Source organism: Rhinopithecus bieti, unplaced genomic scaffold (genome assembly GCF_001698545.2).
Source record: "Rhinopithecus bieti isolate Rb0 unplaced genomic scaffold, ASM169854v2 scaffold_9899, whole genome shotgun sequence".
Lineage (NCBI taxonomy): Eukaryota > Metazoa > Chordata > Mammalia > Primates > Cercopithecidae > Rhinopithecus > Rhinopithecus bieti.
Genome location: NW_016806979.1, coordinates 2943349 through 2962711, shown reverse-complemented (window position 1 = coordinate 2962711; position 19363 = coordinate 2943349). Strand labels below are relative to the sequence as shown.

General features: G+C 58.5%; 1 protein-coding gene across 3 annotated transcripts; it reads left to right on the top strand.

Moving 5' to 3' along the window:
* Positions 1–18959, top strand: GAA (alpha glucosidase). Of its 3 annotated transcripts, none has more exons than XM_017879319.1 (20): positions 1–364; positions 3365–3942; positions 4555–4700; positions 6342–6507; positions 6592–6688; positions 7121–7240; positions 7320–7438; positions 7528–7659; positions 9076–9186; positions 9858–9971; positions 10071–10155; positions 11125–11242; positions 11690–11823; positions 11988–12139; positions 12320–12468; positions 16073–16214; positions 16706–16855; positions 17279–17443; positions 17735–17887; positions 18354–18959. In XM_017879319.1, exons 2-20 carry the CDS (start codon positions 3397–3399, stop codon positions 18411–18413), a joined length of 2859 nt encoding a protein of 952 aa, XP_017734808.1. In that variant the 5' UTR covers positions 1–364; positions 3365–3396; the 3' UTR covers positions 18414–18959. The 3 variants fall into 3 exon arrangements, with proteins under 3 accessions (XP_017734808.1, XP_017734807.1, XP_017734806.1); XM_017879318.1 differs by having other exon boundaries at positions 6–100; XM_017879317.1 differs by having other exon boundaries at positions 109–239.
* The last annotated feature ends 404 nt before the right edge of the window (positions 18960–19363 follow it).

The following is a 19363-nucleotide window of genomic DNA, read 5'->3' as shown; positions in this document are numbered from 1 at the left end:
GCCCCGCGACGAGCGCCCGTTGGTCACGTGACCCGCCTCTGCGCGTCCCCAGGCACGACCCCGGAGTCTCCGTGGGCTGCCGGGGCGCGCGTGCGCGGAGGTGAGCGGGGCCGGGGCTGCGGGGCCTCCCTGAGCGAGGGCCGGTTGGGTAGGGTGGTCGGCTGCCCGCGCGGCCTCTCAGGTGGGAAAGCTGAGGTTGTCGCCGGGGCCGCGGATGGAGGCCGGGGATGAGGCAGCAGGTGAGACAGTGACCTCGGTGACGGGAAGGACCCCGGACACCTCCAGGTTCTCCTCGTCCGCCCGTTGCTCAGCGAGGGAGGCTCTGCGTTGCCGCAGCTGACGGGGAAACTGAGGCACGGAGCGGGTGAGACACCTGACGTCTGCCCCGCGCTGCCGGCAGTAACACCCCAGAAGCGGGTTTGAACCCGCCTAGTCGCGCCGGCAGCCTCCTTCCCTGAGCGGAGCTTGAGTCCCGGACCTCTATTTATTCCTCCCGGTCTTTATCTGAGTTCAGCTCGGAGTTGAACGGGGAGCCGCCCTCCTGTGTGGGGCTGGGGCTGAAGGCTGCGTCTTCCCGTTTCTAAGCTTTCCCCTTTTGATTGACGCAGTGCTCAGTCCTGGCCGTGACCAAGCCACCTCTCCTGCTCCTGCAGGACGCACATGACTGGGTCCGAATCCCTGGGGTGAGGAGCACCCTGGTCTCCTCAGAGGGCCCCCGGGGCCAGCTCTGAGATCTGAGTGTCTGAATCACAAAGACCCTCTTAGGCCAGGCCAGGGGTGACTGTCTCTGGTCTTTGTCCCTGGTTGCTGGCACAGAGCACCTAAAACCCATGGAAACCGAGTGATGAGAGAGCCTTTTGCTAATGAGGTGACTGATGACTGGGGACACCAGGTGGCTTCGTGATGAAAGCAGATGGCCAGAAAGACCAAGGCCTGATGACTGGTTGGGATGGAAAAGGGGTGAGGGGCTGAAGATTGAGTTAATCACCAGTGGCTTAGTCAACCATGCCTGCATAATGGAGCCCCAGAAAACGCACAGGGATCAGAGGGCTTCCCTCCAGGTTGCTGAACACACCAACGCATTGGAGGGTGGTGCGAGCAGAGAGCACAGAATCAGTGCCCCACCCCACACCAGGCCCCACGCATCTCTTCCATACAGCTGTCTGAGTTTTATCCTTTGTAATAAACCAGCAAATGTAAGAAACGCACTTTTCTGAGATCTGTGACCCTGAAGAGGGAGTCCTGGGAACCCCTGAGTTTATAACTAGTTAATCAAAAGTACAAGTGACAACCTGGGGTTTGCCATTGGCCTCTGAAGTGAGGGCAGTCTTGTGGGACTGAGCCCTTAACCTGTGGAGTCTGCGCTGACTCCAGGTAGTGTCAGGATTGAATTGAATCGTAGGACACCCAGCCATGTCCAGAAAGTTGCAGAACTGATGGGTGTGAGAAAAACCCTACACATTAGATGTCAGAAGTGTGGGTAAAAAAATGTTTCACCCTCCAGCCCAGAGAGCCCTAGTTTACCAGTGGCCCACGGTGGAACACCAAGTCCGGCCGGGGGCAGAGTGTTCCCAGCCCAGCCTTCTGTAACATGACATGACAGGTCAGACTCCCTCGGGCCCTGAGGTCACTTCTTCCTGGTGTGTGACCAGCTCCCAGTACCGGAGAAGGTTTCACGGTCCTCTGCTCCAGGGAGCTTCACTGGCCAGGGGCTGCATTCTGAAATCCTTCCCTGCCTCTGCTCCAAGGCCCGTTCCTCAGAGACACAGACCCCTCTAATGGCTGACTTTGGTTTGAGGACCTCCCTGCATTCCTCCCCCATGGCCTTGCTCCTAGGACACCTTCTTCCTCCTTCCCTTGGGGTCAGACTTGCATAGGTGCAGTGGCTCTCCCAGCCTTCCCCACTCGCTCCCCATGGTGTATTACACACATCAAAGTACTCCCCTATTAAAATCCATGCATATTGAATCGCACGTGGGTTCCCGCTGCTCCTGGGAGGAGCCAGACTAATAGAATGTTTGTCATAAGATACTAATGTACAGATAAGCAAAACAAAGGTAGTTGGCGCTTGTTAATCTTTTTTTTTGTTTTTTTGTTTTTTTTGTTTTTTTTTGTTTTTTTGAGACGGAGTCTCGCTCTGTCGCCCAGGCTGGAGTGCAAGCTCCGCCCCCCAGGTTTACGCCATTCTCCTGCCTCAACCTCCCAGGTAGCTGGGACTACAGGCGCCCGCCACCTCGCCGGCTAGTTTTTTGTATTTTTTAGTAGAGACGGGGTTTCACCGTATTAGCCAGGATGGTCTCGATCTCCTGACCTCGTGATCCGCCCGTCTCGGCCTCCCAAAGTGCTGGGATTACAGGCTTGAGCCACCGAGCCCGGCCGGCACTTGTTAATCTTACCAGCAGAGTAATGAAAGCGAACCCCCATATCTCATCTGCACATGACATCCCTGTTGTGTCTGTACCTGAGGCTCCAGGTGCAGCCACTGTTACGGAGACTGTTTCTCCCCCATGTACCTCAGTGGCTGGGAAGGGTTCTGATCTGCAAAGTCGCCAGAGGTTAAGTCCTGTCTCTCTTGTGGCTTTGCCACCCCTAGAGTGTCACCCTCAGCTGCAGTGCCCAGGATTCCCCACTGTGGTATATCCGTGCACCAGTCAATAGGAAAGGGAGCAGGGGAAGGTGTTGGGTCCCCCTAAGGACGCATGAGTTGCCAGAATCACTTCCACTGACACCCAGTGGACTAGGCCACACCTTTATGCAGAAGTGGGGCTCCCAGCCAGCTGTGGTGGCTCACCCCTGAAATCCCAGCACTTTGGAAGGCCGAGTGGGGGGTGGACCACTTGAGCTCAGGAGTTCAAGACCAGCCTGGGCAACATGGCGAAATCCCGTCTCTACAAAAAATACAAAACAATTAGCCAGGTGCAGTGGTGTGTGCCTGTAGTCCCAGCTACTCAGGAGGCTGAAGTGGGAGGATTGCTTGAGTCTAGGAGGTGGAGGTGGCAGTGAGCCGAGATCTCTCCATAGCACTCTGGCCCAAGCGACGGCTGGCTTCAAGTGTCCACCTGTCTTGCTGGTCAAGTGTCCACCTGTCTTGCTGGTCTTCCTGGGGACATTCTAAGTGTGTTTGATTTGTAACATTTTAGCAGACAGTGCAAGTGCTCTGCACTCCCCTGCTGGAGCTTTTCTCGCCCTTCCTTCTGGCCCTCTCCCGATTCGAGACAGCACTGCAGCACCCACCCTGGCCGCCTTACCCCACCTGCCTGGGTGCTGCAGTGCCAGCCACGGTTGATGTCTCAGAGCTGCTTTGAGAGCCCCGTGAGTGCCGCCCCTCCTGCCTCCCTGCTGAAGCAGCTTTCTTCTCCTGCAGGCCTCCAGGAGCTGTCCGGGTCATCTCCTACCATGGGAGTGAGGCACCCGCCCTGCTCCCACCGGCTGCTGGCCGTCTGCGCCCTCGTGTCCTTGGCCACCGCTGCGCTCCTGGGGCACATCCTCCTCCATGATTTCCTGCTGGTTCCCCGAGAGCTGAGTGGATCCTCCTCGGTCCTGGAGGAGACTCGCCCAGCTCACCAGCAGGGAGCCAGGAGGCCAGGGCCCCAGGATGCCCAGGCACACCCCGGCTGTCCCAGAGCAGTGCCCACACAGTGCGACGTCCCCCCGAACAGCCGCTTCGACTGTGCCCCTGACAAGGCCATCACCCAGGAACAGTGCGAGGCCCGCGGCTGCTGCTACATCCCTGCAAAGCAGGGGCTGCGGAGAGCCCAGATGGGACAGTCCTGGTGCTTCTTCCCACCCAGCTACCCCAGCTACAAGCTGGAGAACCTGAGCGCCTCTGAAATGGGCTACACGGCCACCCTGACCCGTACCACCCCCACCTTCTTCCCCAAGGACATCCTGACCTTGCGGCTGGACGTGATGATGGAGACTGAGAACCGCCTCCACTTCACAGTGGGCAGGGCAGGGGCAGAGGCGGGGGCGGGGGCAGAGGGTGCATGTGGACAGCGACACACACGCACCTCACAAGGGTGGGGTGCATGTTGCACCACTGTGTGCTGGGCCCTCGCTGGGAGCAAAGGTGTGAGCAGACACGGCAGCGCCCCTCGGGGAGCAGTGGGGACACCACAGTGACAGGTGCTCCAGAAGGCAGGACTTGGGGCACATTCATCTTTATGAAAAGGTGGATCAGGTAGAGTAGGGCTGCCAGAGGTTGCGAATGAAAACAGGATGCCCAGTAAACCCGAATTGCAGATACCCCAGGCATGACTTTGTTTTTTAGCATAAGAATGCAATATTTGGGATGTATTTATACTAGAAAAGCTGCTTTTGTTTATCTGAAATTCGGAGTTATCAGGTGTTCTGTATTTTACTTCCATCCTGGGGGAGGCATCCCCCTCCTGGCTCTGCAGATGAGGAAGCCGAGGCTCAGAGAGGTTGAATGTGCTGCCCATGGTCCCACACCCACGTGCTGCTGCACCAGGACCTGACCTGTCCTTGGGGTCCGGGTTCTTCTCTGGAGAGTAAGGGCTGTGGGGGACATCGATACACCCCCGTTTCTTCTAGATCAAAGATCCCGCTAACAGGCGCTACGAGGTGCCCTTGGAGACCCCGCGTGTCCCCAGCCGGGCACTGTCCCCACTCTACAGCGTGGAGTTCTCCGAGGAGCCCTTCGGGGTGATTGTGCGCCGGCAGCTGGACGGCCGTGTGCTGTGAGTTCTGGGCTCTGTGTCAGCACCCTGATGGGGAGGGCGACGCGTGTTTCACACGTGATGGGGAGGGCGACGCGTGTTTCGCACGTGATGGGGAGGGCGACGCGTGTTTCGCACGTGATGGGGAGGGCGACGCGTGTTTCCCACATGATGGGGAGGGCAACGTGGGCAAAGCGTGTTTCTCACAGGCCACTGCCTGGGTGTTTTACTCACGTAGGTCTAAATCCCACGTAAACACGTGCTCAGGACTGACCAAGTCTCTGCTTGTCATTTAACTCAGGAAAATGCTCAGGAGCGACAGTGCTTGGATTTGCTTTAATGTTAAGAGAAGTCGCCTTCGGAAATGCGTTTTTCTTGTTTTGCTCATTCATTTACTCAGTGTTCACGCACTGACCCCGCGTGTGTGGTTTGGATCCTGCTCCCGGGGACGGTCACACAGTGAGGGGAAGCCATAAGCAAGTCCATGCAGACACAGCATCAGGGAGCAGTCACACAGAGAGCACTCCAGAAGCCAGCTGTGCGGACACGGGGCAGGGATGGCCCCTCTAGAAGCCAGCTGTGCAGATGTTGGGGGCAGGGGTGGCCTCTCTGGAAGCCAGCTGCATAGATGGAGGGGCAGGGGTGGCCTCTCTGGAAGCCAGCTGTGCAGATGCGGGGCACAGGGGTGGTCTCTCTGAGGTGACCTCTGAGTAGAGAGACCCAAGAGAAGTTTGTCAAAGCATCTTATCAGGCTAGGTGTGGTGGTTCATGTCTGCAGTTCCAGCACTTTGGGAGGCCAAGGTGGGAGGATCACTTGAGCCCAGGAATTCAAGACCAGCCTGGGCAACATAGCGTGACCCCATCTCTAAAAACAAAAATAAAAAATTAGCCAGGAGTTGCGGCACATGCCTGTGGTCCCAGCTACTCAGGAGGCTGAGGCAAGAGGATCCCTTGAGCCCAGCGTTCTACAAGGTTGCAGTGAGCCATGGTTTTGCCACTGCACTTCAGCCTTGGTGACAGACTGAGACCCCGTCTCAAAAACTAAACAACAGACAGGCATCTTGGCAGATTTCGGCCGTGAAAGCACTCAGAGTCTTGCCCAGGGGATGGTGGGTGCGGTGTGAGCACGTCCTGTGAAATTAGCTGTGATGTGTTAACAGAGGACGTGTTTTCCTGTGGACGGGGCTTATCTGTGGCTTTCATTCCTTGGAGGTGCTGTTTGCACTTGACCCCCAGCAAACCCTAGGGGTCCCTCTGGGGCATGGCTGGGCCTGGATCTGGGAGGACTTTGGCCACAAGCTCCTAGGCCTGGAAAGGTTCTGTTCAGCCCCCGCCTAGCCTTGCTTGGGGTCAGGGTTCATGGGACAGTTCTGGTGCCAGCTGGCTCCTGGAGGTCAGCCACTTGCAGGCCCCTCGGGGTGGTGTGGGCCCAGCCAGGCAGTGCACTTCCTCTGATGTGCCCTGAGTGTTTATCATGCTGGTGCCAGGGTGCCAAGGGCTACAGGGCTTGGCACGGCCACCTGTCCCAGGGTCAGTGTGCTGCAGGGCTGGCCAGGCCACTCCGCCCTCCCGGGGCACCAGGGCCTGGGGTGCTCTCTGGGTGCTTTCGGGCTCGTCTGGCCGCTTGGGTGTGAGCAAGCCTGGCCGGCCTCTGTCCTGCAGGCTGAACACGACGGTGGCGCCCCTGTTCTTTGCGGACCAGTTCCTTCAGTTGTCCACCTCACTGCCCTCGCAGTACATCACAGGACTCGCCGAGCACCTCAGTCCCCTGATGCTCAGCACCAGCTGGACCAGGATCACCCTGTGGAACCGGGACCTCGCGCCCACGGTACAGCAGCGGGCAGCAGGCAGCGGGCGGGGGCACAGAGCTGGGGAGCACAGGTGCTGAAGCGCCGTCTCCTGCCTGTCCCAGCCCGGTGCGAACCTCTACGGGTCTCACCCTTTCTACCTGGCGCTGGAGGATGGCGGGTCGGCACATGGGGTGTTCCTGCTGAACAGCAATGCCATGGGTAAGCTGCCCACCGCCCAGTGCCTGGGCTGGGGTCTCCTCCGTGCTGCCCGCCACCCAGTGCCCGGGCCGGGGTCTTCTCCGTGCTGCCTGCCCTGGAGACTGGAGGTCCACATGAGGGGCCCTGGGCACAGTGCTGGGCCTCGTGTTTTCTGGGAAATGAGCCCCATGGGCTGATGCCTCTCCCAGCTCTGGCCTTCTCTGCTCCTAAGGAGGGTTCTGGGGTCCTGCCTGGAGGTGGGCTGGTGCCACGTATCTTTCCGTCCCGTGCCAGGTTCCTCCTGAGTCAGGCTTAGCACAGCTTCCCCAGGCCACTCTGAGCTCCCTATGGGGAGAGAGCCTTGCTGTCCGCCTGTGGCTGGCCCATCTGTGGGGTGCAGAGCCCTTCAGGTGAAGAATCTGTCCCCAAACACCAGAGCTGCTTCCCTTCCAGATGTGGTCCTGCAGCCGAGCCCTGCCCTTACCTGGAGGTCGACAGGTGGGATCCTGGATGTGTACATCTTCCTGGGCCCGGAGCCCAAGAGCGTGGTGCGGCAGTACCTGGATGTTGTGGGTAGGTCCTGCTCCCTGGCCACGGCCCCCACCCCAAGGCTGCCTCCCGCCTCACTCATGACGTCGGCGTTGGCCTGCAGGATACCCGTTCATGCCGCCGTACTGGGGCCTGGGCTTCCACCTGTGCCGCTGGGGCTACTCCTCCACCGCCATCACCCGCCAGGTGGTAGAGAACATGACCAGGGCCCACTTCCCCCTGGTGAGCTGGGGTGGTGGCAGGGGAGGCAAGGGGCTTGCTGGGACGCGTCTCCTCAGGCCCCAGCAGACGGTCCCGTGTTGTGGCTGCAGGACGTCCAGTGGAACGACTTGGACTACATGGACTCCCGGAGGGACTTCACGTTCAACAAGGACGGCTTCCGGGACTTCCCAGCCATGGTGCAGGAACTGCACCAGGGCGGCCGGCGCTACGTGATGATTGTGGTGTGTGCCCCCACGCTGTGGGTCTTTGGAAAGGGGGCTGCCCGGTGCCCAGTGGTGGCTTCTCTGTGTGGCATCATCCTCGTGCCTGTGTGGTCATCGAGGATGTTTTCTGAGGGTCTTTGTGATATCGAGGGAATATCAAGTTGGCAGGCTTGGCCCCTGCTGTCCAGGGAGGTCGGGTTTGAGGGTCCCTGGAAACGGGTTCTATCAGATGTAGGTTACTTGAACTGCCTTAAAGCAAAAGGCCGGCCGGGCGCGGTGGCTCAAGCCTGTAATAATCCCAGCACTTTGGGAGGCCGAGACGGGCGGATCACGAGGTCAGGAGATCGAGACCATCCTGGCTAACACGGTGAAACCCCGTCTCTACTAAAAAATACAAAAAAACTAGCCGGGCGAGGTGGCGGGCGCCTGTAGTCCCAGCTACTCGGGAGGCTGAGGCAGGAGAATGGCGTAAACCCGGGAGGCGGAACTTGCAGTGAGCTGAGATCTGGCCACTGCACTCCAGCCTGGGCGACAGAGCGAGACTCCGTCTCAAAAAAAAAAAAAAAAAAAAAAAAAGCAAAAGGCCAGAGGCACGATAAGCTGATGTCGCCTGGTCCTGGAAAGTGGAGGACCTGATGGACCTGGGTGCGGGTAACGCTGGAACTGTGGAAGCTCCGTGTGCCTTCTGCCCGTGCCTGTCCTTCAGGCCGGCTCTGAATCCCTGGAAAGGACGGCGTGAGTGAGGGCAGCTTCCAGCTTCCGGCCCTCGTGCTAGCACCACAGAGCGGAGACGTCTTCCCGTCAGCTCCCGTAGAAAAGCCCCAGGGCAGGACTCTTGAGTCAACAAGCGCAAAGAGGCCCTTCCCTGAGCCAGTCCCACAGCCAGAAGGATGCAGTTTGGGGACTGGTGCAGCCCAACTCCTGGTGCCCGGCGTGATGGCCAGAGGAGGAGGCGGGAGGCAGGGCGAGCTCAAAAGACCCAACCGCTCCTGCCGGGAGATCCGCTTCCGCAGAGGAAGCGCAGATGAGACGTGGGGCTGTGCTGACGCTGCCCATCTCCAGCCCTGCCCTCTGCGGGCAGCAAACATTAGTAGCCCCTAAGAGCAGGAGTGGAAACACAGACCTCTTCTTTCTCACATTTTTTTAATTAGAAAAGAAAAGTGATTACTGTAGAACACTTGGGAAACTCTAGAGGTTTAAAGAAAAGGTAAAGCTTGCATTCTGGCATGCCCCTCGTCAGCCAGCTGGTCCTGACTCCCCTGGCCCTGGCTCCTCTCCAGGCGGACGTGTGCAGGTACACAGGCAAGGCATGCTGTACACATGCGTGATGTCATCCCCTGCCTTGTCCTCTCACCGTCTCAGTTTCCCGTTTTCCCCGTGGCTGGTGCCAGGGCTCTGGGCCACCCTTACCTGAACGGGTTTCCCGCTTCCCAGGATCCTGCCATCAGCAGCTCGGGCCCTGCCGGGAGCTACAGACCGTACGACGAGGGTCTGCGGAGGGGGGTTTTCATCACCAACGAGACCGGCCAGCCGCTGATTGGGCAGGTAGGGCGAGGGTCCGGGGACAGGGGTTAGAAAGCAGAGGCCTCCAGCCAGGAGGAGCCGGCAGCTGCTCAGGAAGAGGGTGGATTTGAGGAGCCATCACACCCAGTGGGAGAGTTGAGAGGAGTGGGCCACAGTGGCCCATGACGATGGTGGCTCCTACAAGGAATGCCCCCATGAGTTCTTCCATCAGCAGGCCTTTGACTTCATGGGCAGCTGGGCCTGGCCCAGGCACAAGCTCTGCAGACCCTCAGTGAGGCCTTAGGGTCCTGCTTGTCCTCCCAGCCCCCCCAGTGGCCTCCAGGCAGGGCCCCCACTGAGGGAGTGGTTAGGAGGGTCTGGGGCGGATGTGAGACTCCCTGGCAGGGCTTACATGGGGCCGTCTCCACTGCCCTTCTCCCTGATGCTCTCTGGTTCTGCAGCCCAGCCCCTGGGTGGACGTATTGGGGGTGGCCCCTCGTTTTCCCCAGGCTGAGACCCCTTGGCCCCTTGCATCAGTTCCTTGCATACAAAGAGGTACTCGTTGACCCCCAGGGTGCAGGTCCCTCAGATTTACAAATGTGGGCATCCCCTAAGAGTGAGGCTGCCCCTCTGCTCGGGCTGAGGCTTGGTGGGGCTTTCGTGCAGGCCCTGGGTGGGGCCGGGTCTCCCCACTCCAGCCTCTCGTTGTCCAGGTGTGGCCTGGGTCCACTGCCTTCCCCGACTTCACCAACCCTGCAGCCCTGGCCTGGTGGGAGGACATGGTGGCTGAGTTCCATGACCAGGTGCCCTTTGATGGCATGTGGATTGTAAGTGTGGCCCCTCCTGAGTATCCCCAAGGCCCCTGGGGACTACCCCACCCTCCTCACTCTGGGCAGAGTCACCCACCAGCAGAGCTTCTCTTGCAGGACATGAACGAGCCTTCCAACTTCATCAGGGGCTCTGAGGATGGCTGCCCCAACAATGAGCTGGAGAAGCCGCCCTACGTGCCTGGTCAGCTCACCCCCCACCTCCCCTGGGGACTTCATCAAACCAGAGACTCCCTTGTCTGGCCTGGGCGACTGAGCGCCCTCATCTCTGAGAAGCAGATGGGCCAGCCAGGAAAGGGGCGGGAGGGGAACCCCAGGAGAAAGGCCCAGGCAGGGAGACTCAGCCAGGCAGTGAGGACAGGGTGGGTGCAGAGACCCAGGCCCTGCCGGAGGAAGCGCTGCTCGGGGGTGCTTTGCCAGAGCACAGTGAGGCCGACTTGACTCAGGGCAGTCTCGATAGGCACAGGGACCATGCAGCGGGGACCTACCTGTACGCGGGGAGAGGTCAGGCCCAACTCGAATGCAGTGCGGGCAAGTGGGTTTCTAGCCAGGGAGCAGGGTGGGGGTCAGAGGTGGGAATTACCAAGAGGAAGCATGGGGGTCAGGGGGATTCTGGCTAAACTGACGCAGCAAGATTCTTGCCGAAGGCAGGCCAGGGTGACCAGCCATCCCCTGAGGGGTAGTGGAGGAATGGGGCTTCTTGCCAAACTGACTTAGCAGGCATGGCAGAAACTGGATTTTATACGGAAGTACACAGATGGGCCTGGGAGAAGGTTTGGGGGCCTGAGGCTGTAGCTTGGCCAAGCGAAGAATCAGTCAGAGGGTGGGGTTTGGAGCTTAGGTAAACAGGCAGGCGAATGCTTGGAATGGGCTAAGAGACAGTGGATGTAAAGTCTGGGGGTCTGCAGAGCCCAGCCCCCAGCACCTACCCGGCCCTGTCTTGGAAGCAGTGGAGATGGTGCAGGATGTGCCCCAGGTTCCTGGGGCACCACCAACCCCACAGGAGCATGGGGAGCGGCTGCAGGTGCACCTCCAGGGCCAGCCTTAAGAGGCAGTGACCTGCACAGGGGCTCCCGGGAGGTAGGGGGCAGGGAGGGCACCTTGGAGCCTTCTGGGAGGAAGCTCCCTGGAAACCAGCCCCTGCCTCTTCCAGGAGTGGTTGGGGGGACCCTCCAGGCGGCCACCATCTGTGCCTCCAGCCACCAGTTCCTCTCCACACACTACAACCTGCACAACCTCTACGGCCTGACTGAAGCCATCGCCTCCCACAGGTGAGGGCCCTGTCCCTCCCCATTGGGCTCTGCCCTCACAGCCTGTCCCACAAGGTTGGGACCTCTGCAAGGCCTCAGGGAGGAGGAAAAGCAGAGGCCCAGACCACCCGGGGTCTGCTGGCAGCCTGAGTGCTGTCCCCACCCACTGCCTGCACCCCAGCGTGAAGCTGGAGAGCTCCCTCCCACTTCATGCCTGAGGCTTGGAGAGGAAGGACTCTGGATGCTGACAGGGAGTCTGCATCAGCGGGGACCTCATGACTCCTGTGAGGCTGGGGAGTTCCTGGACAGAGGCAGCTGTGCCCACAGACGTGGGCAGTGGCCTCGCCGTCCTCCCTAGCCTCTGCCACATCACAGACAGTTCCTTGCTCCCAGCTCTGCCCTGCTGGTGACAGGGTTCCCAGGTGACCCCGCTCCACACAGCCCTCACGGTGTCCCCTACCCACCTAGGGCACTGGTGAAGGCTCGGGGGACACGCCCATTTGTGATCTCCCGCTCGACCTTTGCTGGCCACGGCCGATATGCCGGCCACTGGACGGGGGACGTGTGGAGCTCCTGGGAGCAGCTCGCCGCCTCCGTGCCAGGTGAGCTCCTACCAGGAGGGTCTGCTCAGCGGAACAGAGCCGGGGGCCTCTATGGGAGGCTTGCCTGGGCCCCCTGCCCACTCAGCAGGCGGGGCTCTGGGTCACTTGGCCTGAGCTGGGTCTGCTGCAGCAGGCTGAGGCCCAGCCTGACTCTGCCTTCCCAGAAATCCTGCAGTTTAACCTGCTGGGGGTGCCTCTGGTCGGGGCCGACGTCTGTGGCTTCCTGGGCAACACCTCAGAGGAGCTGTGTGTGCGCTGGACCCAGCTGGGGGCCTTTTACCCCTTTATGCGGAACCACAACGGCCTGCTCAATCTGGTAGGGTGGGGTGGCAGGTGGGGGATCCCCCCCACCCAAGACTCTCCCCTGGGAATCCCTCCCCCGCTGGAGAAGCACCCCATGCTGGGTGGTTAGGAAGTGTGGGTTTCCCGAGGCAGGGACTCCAGGGGACCGCGGCCCCAGGACCCAAGGCCTCCTTTGCCCCCGCCTGCCCTGCAGCCCCAGGAGCCATACAGTTTCAGCGAGCCGGCCCAGCAGGCCATGAGGAAGGCCCTCACCCTGCGCTACGCACTCCTCCCCCACCTCTACACGCTGTTCCACCAGGCCCACGTCGCTGGGGAGACCGTGGCCCGGCCCCTCTTCCTGGAGTGAGTGACCTGGGCAGGGGCGTGGACCATGTGTGCCCTGGGGGAGGGGCCCGTGACACCCGGGCAGCCAAGTCCTGCTGCGGGCCATGTTCCCCAGGACCCAGCAGGTTGCCACTGAATGAGACAACATTTGGGCCTGGCTTAAGGGAGAAAGGCAGCAAGAAAACCCAGTAATATCCCCCAGACAGGCCTTAGTACACACGAGGAGTTCCTAACAGCGGCCCCTCACGTCAGTGTGTTGAGGGAGGATTCCCAGAGAGTAAGGTAATAGTTAACTATTTGCGGAAGTCGATTTATTTTTCTTGTGTACCATAGAAACATAAGTTCCAGATAAATTAAATAGTTGATGTCAAAAATCAAACTGTGGAGGCCAGGCGTGGTGGCTCACGCCTGTAATCCCAGCACTTTGGGAGGCTGAGGCAGGTGGATCACCTGAGGTCAAGAGTTCGAGGCCAGCCTGGCCAACATGGTGAAACCCCATCTCTACTAAAAATACAAAAATCAGCCGGGCGTGGTGGTGGGTGCCTGTAGTCCCTGCTACTCAGGAGGCTGAGGCAGGAGAATCCTTTGAACCTGGGAGGAGGAGATTGCAGTGAGGCGAGATCGCGCCACTGCACTCCAGCCTGTGTGACTCTGTCTCAAAAAAAAAAAAAAAGAAAAGAAAGAAATCAAGCTGTGAAAGACTCCACAGGAAAAGAGAAGTGAATATGTGTCTCTGCTGTGGAGGCAGAGGGCTAAGTATCAAGGCAAAAAGAAAGGGAAAGGTTTCATTTAGGAGAAAAAAAAAAAGATAAACTTTATTTGACTATAGCAGAAAAGAATGTAAATCTCTGAATATAAACACAAAAAGATTAACACTGCTCTGAACATGGATTATAACAGCAGAGAAGGCATCGTCAATAAAACGGCAAATAGGCCGGGCGCGGTGGCTCACGCCTGTAATCCCAGCACTTTGGGAGGCCGAGACGGGCGGATCATGAGGTCAGGAGTTCGAGACCATCCTGGCTAATACGATGAAACCCCGTCTCTACTAAAAAATACAAAACCTAGCCGGGCGAGGTGGCGGGCGCCTGTAGTCCCAGCTACTCGGGAGGCTGAGGCAGGAGAATAGCATAAACCCGAGGCGGAAGCTTGCAGTGAGCTGAGATCGGCCGCACTCCAGCCTGGGCGCACGGCGAGACTCGTCTCAAAAAAAAAAAAAAAAAAAACGGCAATATGCATTCTTCGCTAATAGCTGGACTCGTATGTTGGTGAGACCAAGCTAGAACCAAATGGGAGGAACACTATTTGCAAAACAGGAGATACGAATGGTTCCACACTTCTTCCCAGGAATCCAGAACGCGAATTTGTGGTTTTAATGACCTATTTTAATGACCCTGTCATTTCTTTCACTACACTTTTTTTTTTTTTTTGTGGTTGCCATGCCATAGGGATTACAATTAACATCTTAATTTTAGCCTCATCGGAACTGATGCCAGCTTGCTTTCAATAGTGTAAAAAAGCTTTGCTTCTATGTGGTTTCCATTGCCTCTCGTTCCTTTGTGCTGTTCCACGTCTGTATACATTATGAGCCCATCCACGCAGATTGATAATGACTGCCTTATTCAATTGTCTTGTAAGTCAAATAGGAGGGAAAATCGGTTACAAGCAAAAAGTACATACATACTGTCTGCCTTTTATATTTACCGATAGTTACCTTTACCCGTTTTTATTTCTTTATGTGGCTTTGACTTCTTGTCTAACATCTTTGGTTTACACAGAGGGACTCCTGTTAGTATTTGTTGTCGGGCCGCTCTGCTGGTGATGAATTCTCTCCGTTTTTGTTGACTTCAGAGTCTCTTAATTTCTCCTTCTCTTTTTTCTTGGGACAGAGTCTCTGTTGCCCAGGCTGGAGTGCAGTGGCGCGATCTTGGCTCACTGCAAGCTCCACCTCCCGGGTTCACGCCATTCTCCTGCCTCAGCCTCCCAAGTAGCTGGGACTACAGGCGCCCGCCACCACACCCGGCTAATTTTTTTGTATTTTCAGTAGAGACAGGGTTTCACCATGTTAGCCAGGATGGTCTCGATCTCCTGACCTCGTGATCCGCCCGCCTCGGCCTCCCAAAGTGCTGGGACTACAGGCATGAGCCACCGTGCCTGGCCAATTTCTCCTTCATTCTTTGAAAGTTCTGCTCAACGTAAAGTTCTTGACTGGTGGTCATTTCTCTGAACACTTTGAACTTGTCAGTCCATGGCCTCCATGGTTTCTGCTGAGTAGCTTCTGTCTTGCCTCTTCCCAGATTCTGTCTTTGGCCTTTGAAGCTCCGATGGTGTGTCTAGGTGTAGATCTCTTTGACTTCATCTTACTTGGAGTTTGTCGAGCTTCTTGGACATATGCATTAATCTTTTTCATCAAACTTGGGAGGTTTTTCAGCCATTATTTCATAAAATATTTTTTCTGCCCCTTTCTGTCTTCTACCTCTGGGTCTCCCGTTCCACATATTGGTATGCTTGACGGTGCCCAGGGGTCTCTGCAGCTCTGTTGACTCCTTCCTCGTTGTGTTTTCTTTCTGTTCTTCAGACTCCATAGTCTCAACTGCCCCATCTTCAAGGCCACTGATTCTTTTTTCCGCCTGTTCTCATCTGCTGCCGAGCCCTCTAGTGAACTCTTCGTTTCAGTTGCTCTCTTTTCAACTCCAGAATTTCTGTTTCATTCCTTTAAATTTCTCTTGTTAAGGATATTCCCTATCTGGTGAGTCATGTTCTCACACTTTCCTTTAGTTCTTTAACCGTGGTTTCTCTGAGCTCTTTGAACACATTTAAAGTAACTGACATAAAGTCTTTGGTAAGTCCAATGTCTGGGCTTCTTTAGGGACAGTTTTTATTAACTACTTTCCCCCCATCTGTGGGCCATACTTTCTTGTTTCTTTGCATGTCTCATACATTTTTGCTTCAGACTGGACGTTTTCAATGCAGCCGCTGTGGTCATCAGATTCCCCATCCCCCTCAGGCCTCGTTGCTGTTGCTGATTGTTTTGTGACTTTCTTGTGCTAATTCCCTAAGGTCTGTGTTCTTTGTTGTGTGTGGCCACGAAAGTCTCTGCTTGACTAGCTTAGTGGACAGCTGATAATTGGACAAATAGCCTTCACACATGGCATCCGTGAGTCTCCCAGCCTTTGCCATGTGGCTGGGGCGAGGTGGAGAGCATCTTCAGCACTTCGCTAAGCTGAGGATTCTTGCTGTTCTTACAGAGATTCAGCCGTTTTCTTAAATACACGCTCCTTGACCGATGAGCACGCACTGCCTTGGTCACTGGAGGATAAGTGAGCAAGCAAAGGGAGGCCAGTGCTGTGTCCCTCCTGGTGCCTCAAGCACAAGCCCCTATTCCTGCCCTGAGCCCAGCTGCCAGAATGTCCTGGGAGGCGGCTTCTCCCAGCTCCAGCATTGACTTCTATCTGCTGCAATCACCCCTGCCCGTCTGACCTGAGTCCTCCAAGTCCTCCAGCTCCTTGAGCTCCAGGAAGCAGAATTCAGCCTCTCTTCCTGTGCCTCCCTGTGGGTGGGCATGAAAGCCAGCCCCATCCCATTCATCGCCCGTATGCCTGTGTGCCCATCCCCCTTGCAGGTTCCCCAAGGACTCTAGCACCTGGACTGTGGACCACCAGCTCCTGTGGGGGGAGGCCCTGCTCATCACCCCAGTGCTGCAGGCCGGGAAGGCCGAAGTGACCGGCTACTTCCCCTCAGGCACATGGTACGACCTGGAGACGGTGAGTCTGGGGACCCTAAACCCCAGGGAGGCAGGAGACCAGAGTAGCCCTCCCACCTGCCCCCTCCACCCAGTTGGTGTGACCAGGTGGTGGAAAGAGGAGAATATGTGTTGAGTCCTGGGCATGTGTCAGGCCCCCCGCCCAGGTGGTCTGCACCCATTGGCCCCTCCACTCCTCACACCATCCCCATTTCCCACATGAGCAGACTGAGGCCCGCTTGCAGAATCTCCCTGAGTCCCACGGCAGTCACAGGCTGTGCTGAACCGGTATACCCAGGCCCCTCAGGCTCTGTCCCCACTCAGTGGTCAGGAGGGTCCCTACAGTGAGCCCTGAGTCTGCCCCTGAAGTCATAGCTCAGCCCGTCTGTGCCAGGCCTCCTAGGCCTCCACGTGGAGCCCCGGGAGACAGAGAGCCAGAGCCTGGTTCCTGAGGACAGCATGGGGGGCCTCGGCACGGTCCAGCATCCTTCTCAAAGCAACGTCTCCCTCCAGGTGCCAATAGAGGCCCTTGGCAGCCTCCCGCCCCCACCTGCAGCTCCCCGTGAGCCAGCCATCCACAGCGAGGGGCAGTGGGTGACGCTGCCAGCCCCCCTGGACACCATCAACGTCCACCTCCGGGCTGGGTACATCATCCCCCTGCAGGTACCTGATCCAGGTGGCTGTGGTGGGGGTGTGGACAGCACACTGCAGAGCCAGGGGAGGCACAGAGTGATGGTGGGGGAGAAACCCAGGCAGGACTTCTGAGGGGCCGCCACCGCCAGTGTAGGTTACCAAGGAGCCAACCAGGCCAGTGAGGTAGGGAGGGCACAGCCCTGCAAAGGCATGGAGTGTGGTCGGCAGGAGCTCAGTGGCTGCACGGTGGAGGTTCTGCCAGGCCCGGCCTCCGGCAGCCGTGGGATAGCACTTGAGGCGGGGAGGGTCTCAGGCCATCACCACGGGGTCTCAGCCCCTGCGGCTGCAGGCTTTCCTGCAGATCCTAGTTCCTGGCAGCCTGGCACTGTCCCAGCCTAGCATTCCCAGGCACCAGGGTGGGGGTGATGACATCACGTGTCCTTCCCTTTCCAGGGCCCTGGCCTCACAACCACAGAGTCCCGCCAGCAGCCCATGGCCCTGGCTGTGGCTCTGACCAAGGGTGGGGAGGCCCAAGGGGAGCTGTTCTGGGACGATGGAGAGAGCCTGGAAGTGCTGGAGCGAGGGGCCTACACACAGGTCCTATTCCTGGCCAGGAGTGTGAGTCCTGGGGCTGCCCGGGCTGTTGGGTATGGGGCGGCCAGGGCTTGAGGAGCGGTGAGGGGAGCTGGGCTTGGGGGTCCCACAATGGCTGCCCGCCACTGGGGCATTCTGCCAGGTGGCCCGGGGTCCTAGAGTGAGCAGTGGGGCCGTGCACTCTGCCCTTTCGTCTACAGAGGGAGGTTGCCCCCGAAGCCATCATGAGCCCCTGTTCTCATGGGTGTCCCTGCCCCAGCTGTCTGCTGACACCTCCACATTCTCTGTCTTTTCATCTCTCTCTGCTCGGCCCAGAACACGATCATGAATGAGCTGGTACATGTGACCAGCGAGGGGGCTGGCCTGCAGCTGCAGAAGGTGACCGTCCTGGGCGTGGCCACAGCGCCCCAGCAGGTCCTCTCCAACGGTGCCCCTGTCTCCAACTTCACCTACAGCCCCGACACCAAGGCAAGAGGGCCCAGAGGGGCACAGGGCTCCTGTCCCCCAGCCATGGTGCAGGGGGCAGAACGTGCTGGGGGTCCTGGTGACCCGATGCCAGGAGCAGAGGATGCTAGGACCTCCCAAGGGGACCTTTGGGGAGGAGTGGGAAGGGTCAGGCCACACAGGCTGTGCCTTTCCTCCTTCTGTGTCGACACGTGGGTGATGGGGCCACGATGGCGACCCTCCAGCCGTGTTGAAGCAGCACTGCGTTTCTGGCACGTGTTAAGGTGACTGGCACTGAGAGCCAGGGTCCTCCTGTGCCTGCTGGGGAGAAATCGGGCGTGAAGGATCCCAGGGCTGGACAGAGCCACCTCCTGAGCGCCGGGCCCTGCTGCTGCTGGGATCTCGGAGCCAGCTGGAGCTGCCTCCTGAGCACCGGGCCTCGCTGCTGCTGGGATCTCGTGCTGCTCCATTTGTGCTCTCTCTTTTCCAGGTCCTGGACATCCCTGTCTCGCTGTTGATGGGAGAGCAGTTTCTCATCAGCTGGTCTTAGCCGGGCGGAGTGTGTGAAGTCTCTCCAGAGGGAGACTGGTTCCCCAGGGGAGCAGAGCCTGTGTGTGGGCAGCAGCTATGTGCGGGCCTGGGGGTTGGATGCGTCACCTGGAGCTAGGCACTGACCCGAGCTCCCACATCGCTGTTTCCACCTCCTGGGCCGGGCCTCTGACTCCCACCATGTCTAGGAGAGGTTTCTCCCTCTGTCGCGCCGTGGGCCGGGGACCCAGAGGGCTGCTCTGCATTAGTAAGATTGTCAGGTTTGCCCTCCTCACCTGTTGCCAGTGTGCGGGCAGCATTAGCCACCCGCCTCCATCTGTCCCCAGCACTGGAGAAAGGGGTGCTCAGATGGAGGTGTGGGACGTGTGCCTGAGTTCCTGCCTCGCGCCTGCTGCTCCGCCTCAACGTGACCACAGCCCGGCTGCCCAGAGGGCTGGATGCCTGCTGGTCCCCGAGCAAGCCCCAGAACTCAGGAAAATTCACAAGACTTGGGAGATTCTAAATCTTAAGTGCAATTATTTTTAATAAAAGGGGCATTTGGAATCAGCTTCTGCCGGTCTCTCTGGGACTCAGGGCAGGGAGCATGTGTCCGGGGCCCTGCAACAGAGGCAGTTCCTTTGTCCTTAGCAGGCCCCCAGACATTCCCACGGAGTGTGCGCACTTTCCTCTGTCTCAAGCCGGCATCCGTTGCGTCATGTCCCCATGTCACGAGGCCTGACGTCACCTCAGATGCTGTCCCCATCTCACATCCCATCACCTCACGTCCCCGCATCACCTAAAGCCCCATGTCACCTTTGTGTCCCATTCCCCCATCTCACATCCCTACCTCATGTCCCCATGTCACCTTCCAGTCCCATCTCACCTCCCCTCCCCATGTCACCTCCCCTCCCCACCTCACCTCCCCTCCCCACCTCACCTCCCCCCCCCTCCTCACCTCCCCTCCCCATTCAT

What these genes read in the sequence shown, in the direction of transcription:
- GAA (XM_017879317.1), top strand. Translation starts at nt 215, where the DNA reads ATGGAGGCCGGGGATGAGGCAGCAG. An exon ending in GGCCGGGGATGAGGCAGCAG is followed by an intron (nt 240 to 3,364) that starts GTGAGACAGTGA and finishes CTTCTCCTGCAG; the next exon opens with GCCTCCAGGAGCTGTCCGGG. An exon ending in GCTCGCCGCCTCCGTGCCAG is followed by an intron (nt 11,824 to 11,987) that starts GTGAGCTCCTAC and finishes CTGCCTTCCCAG; the next exon opens with AAATCCTGCAGTTTAACCTG.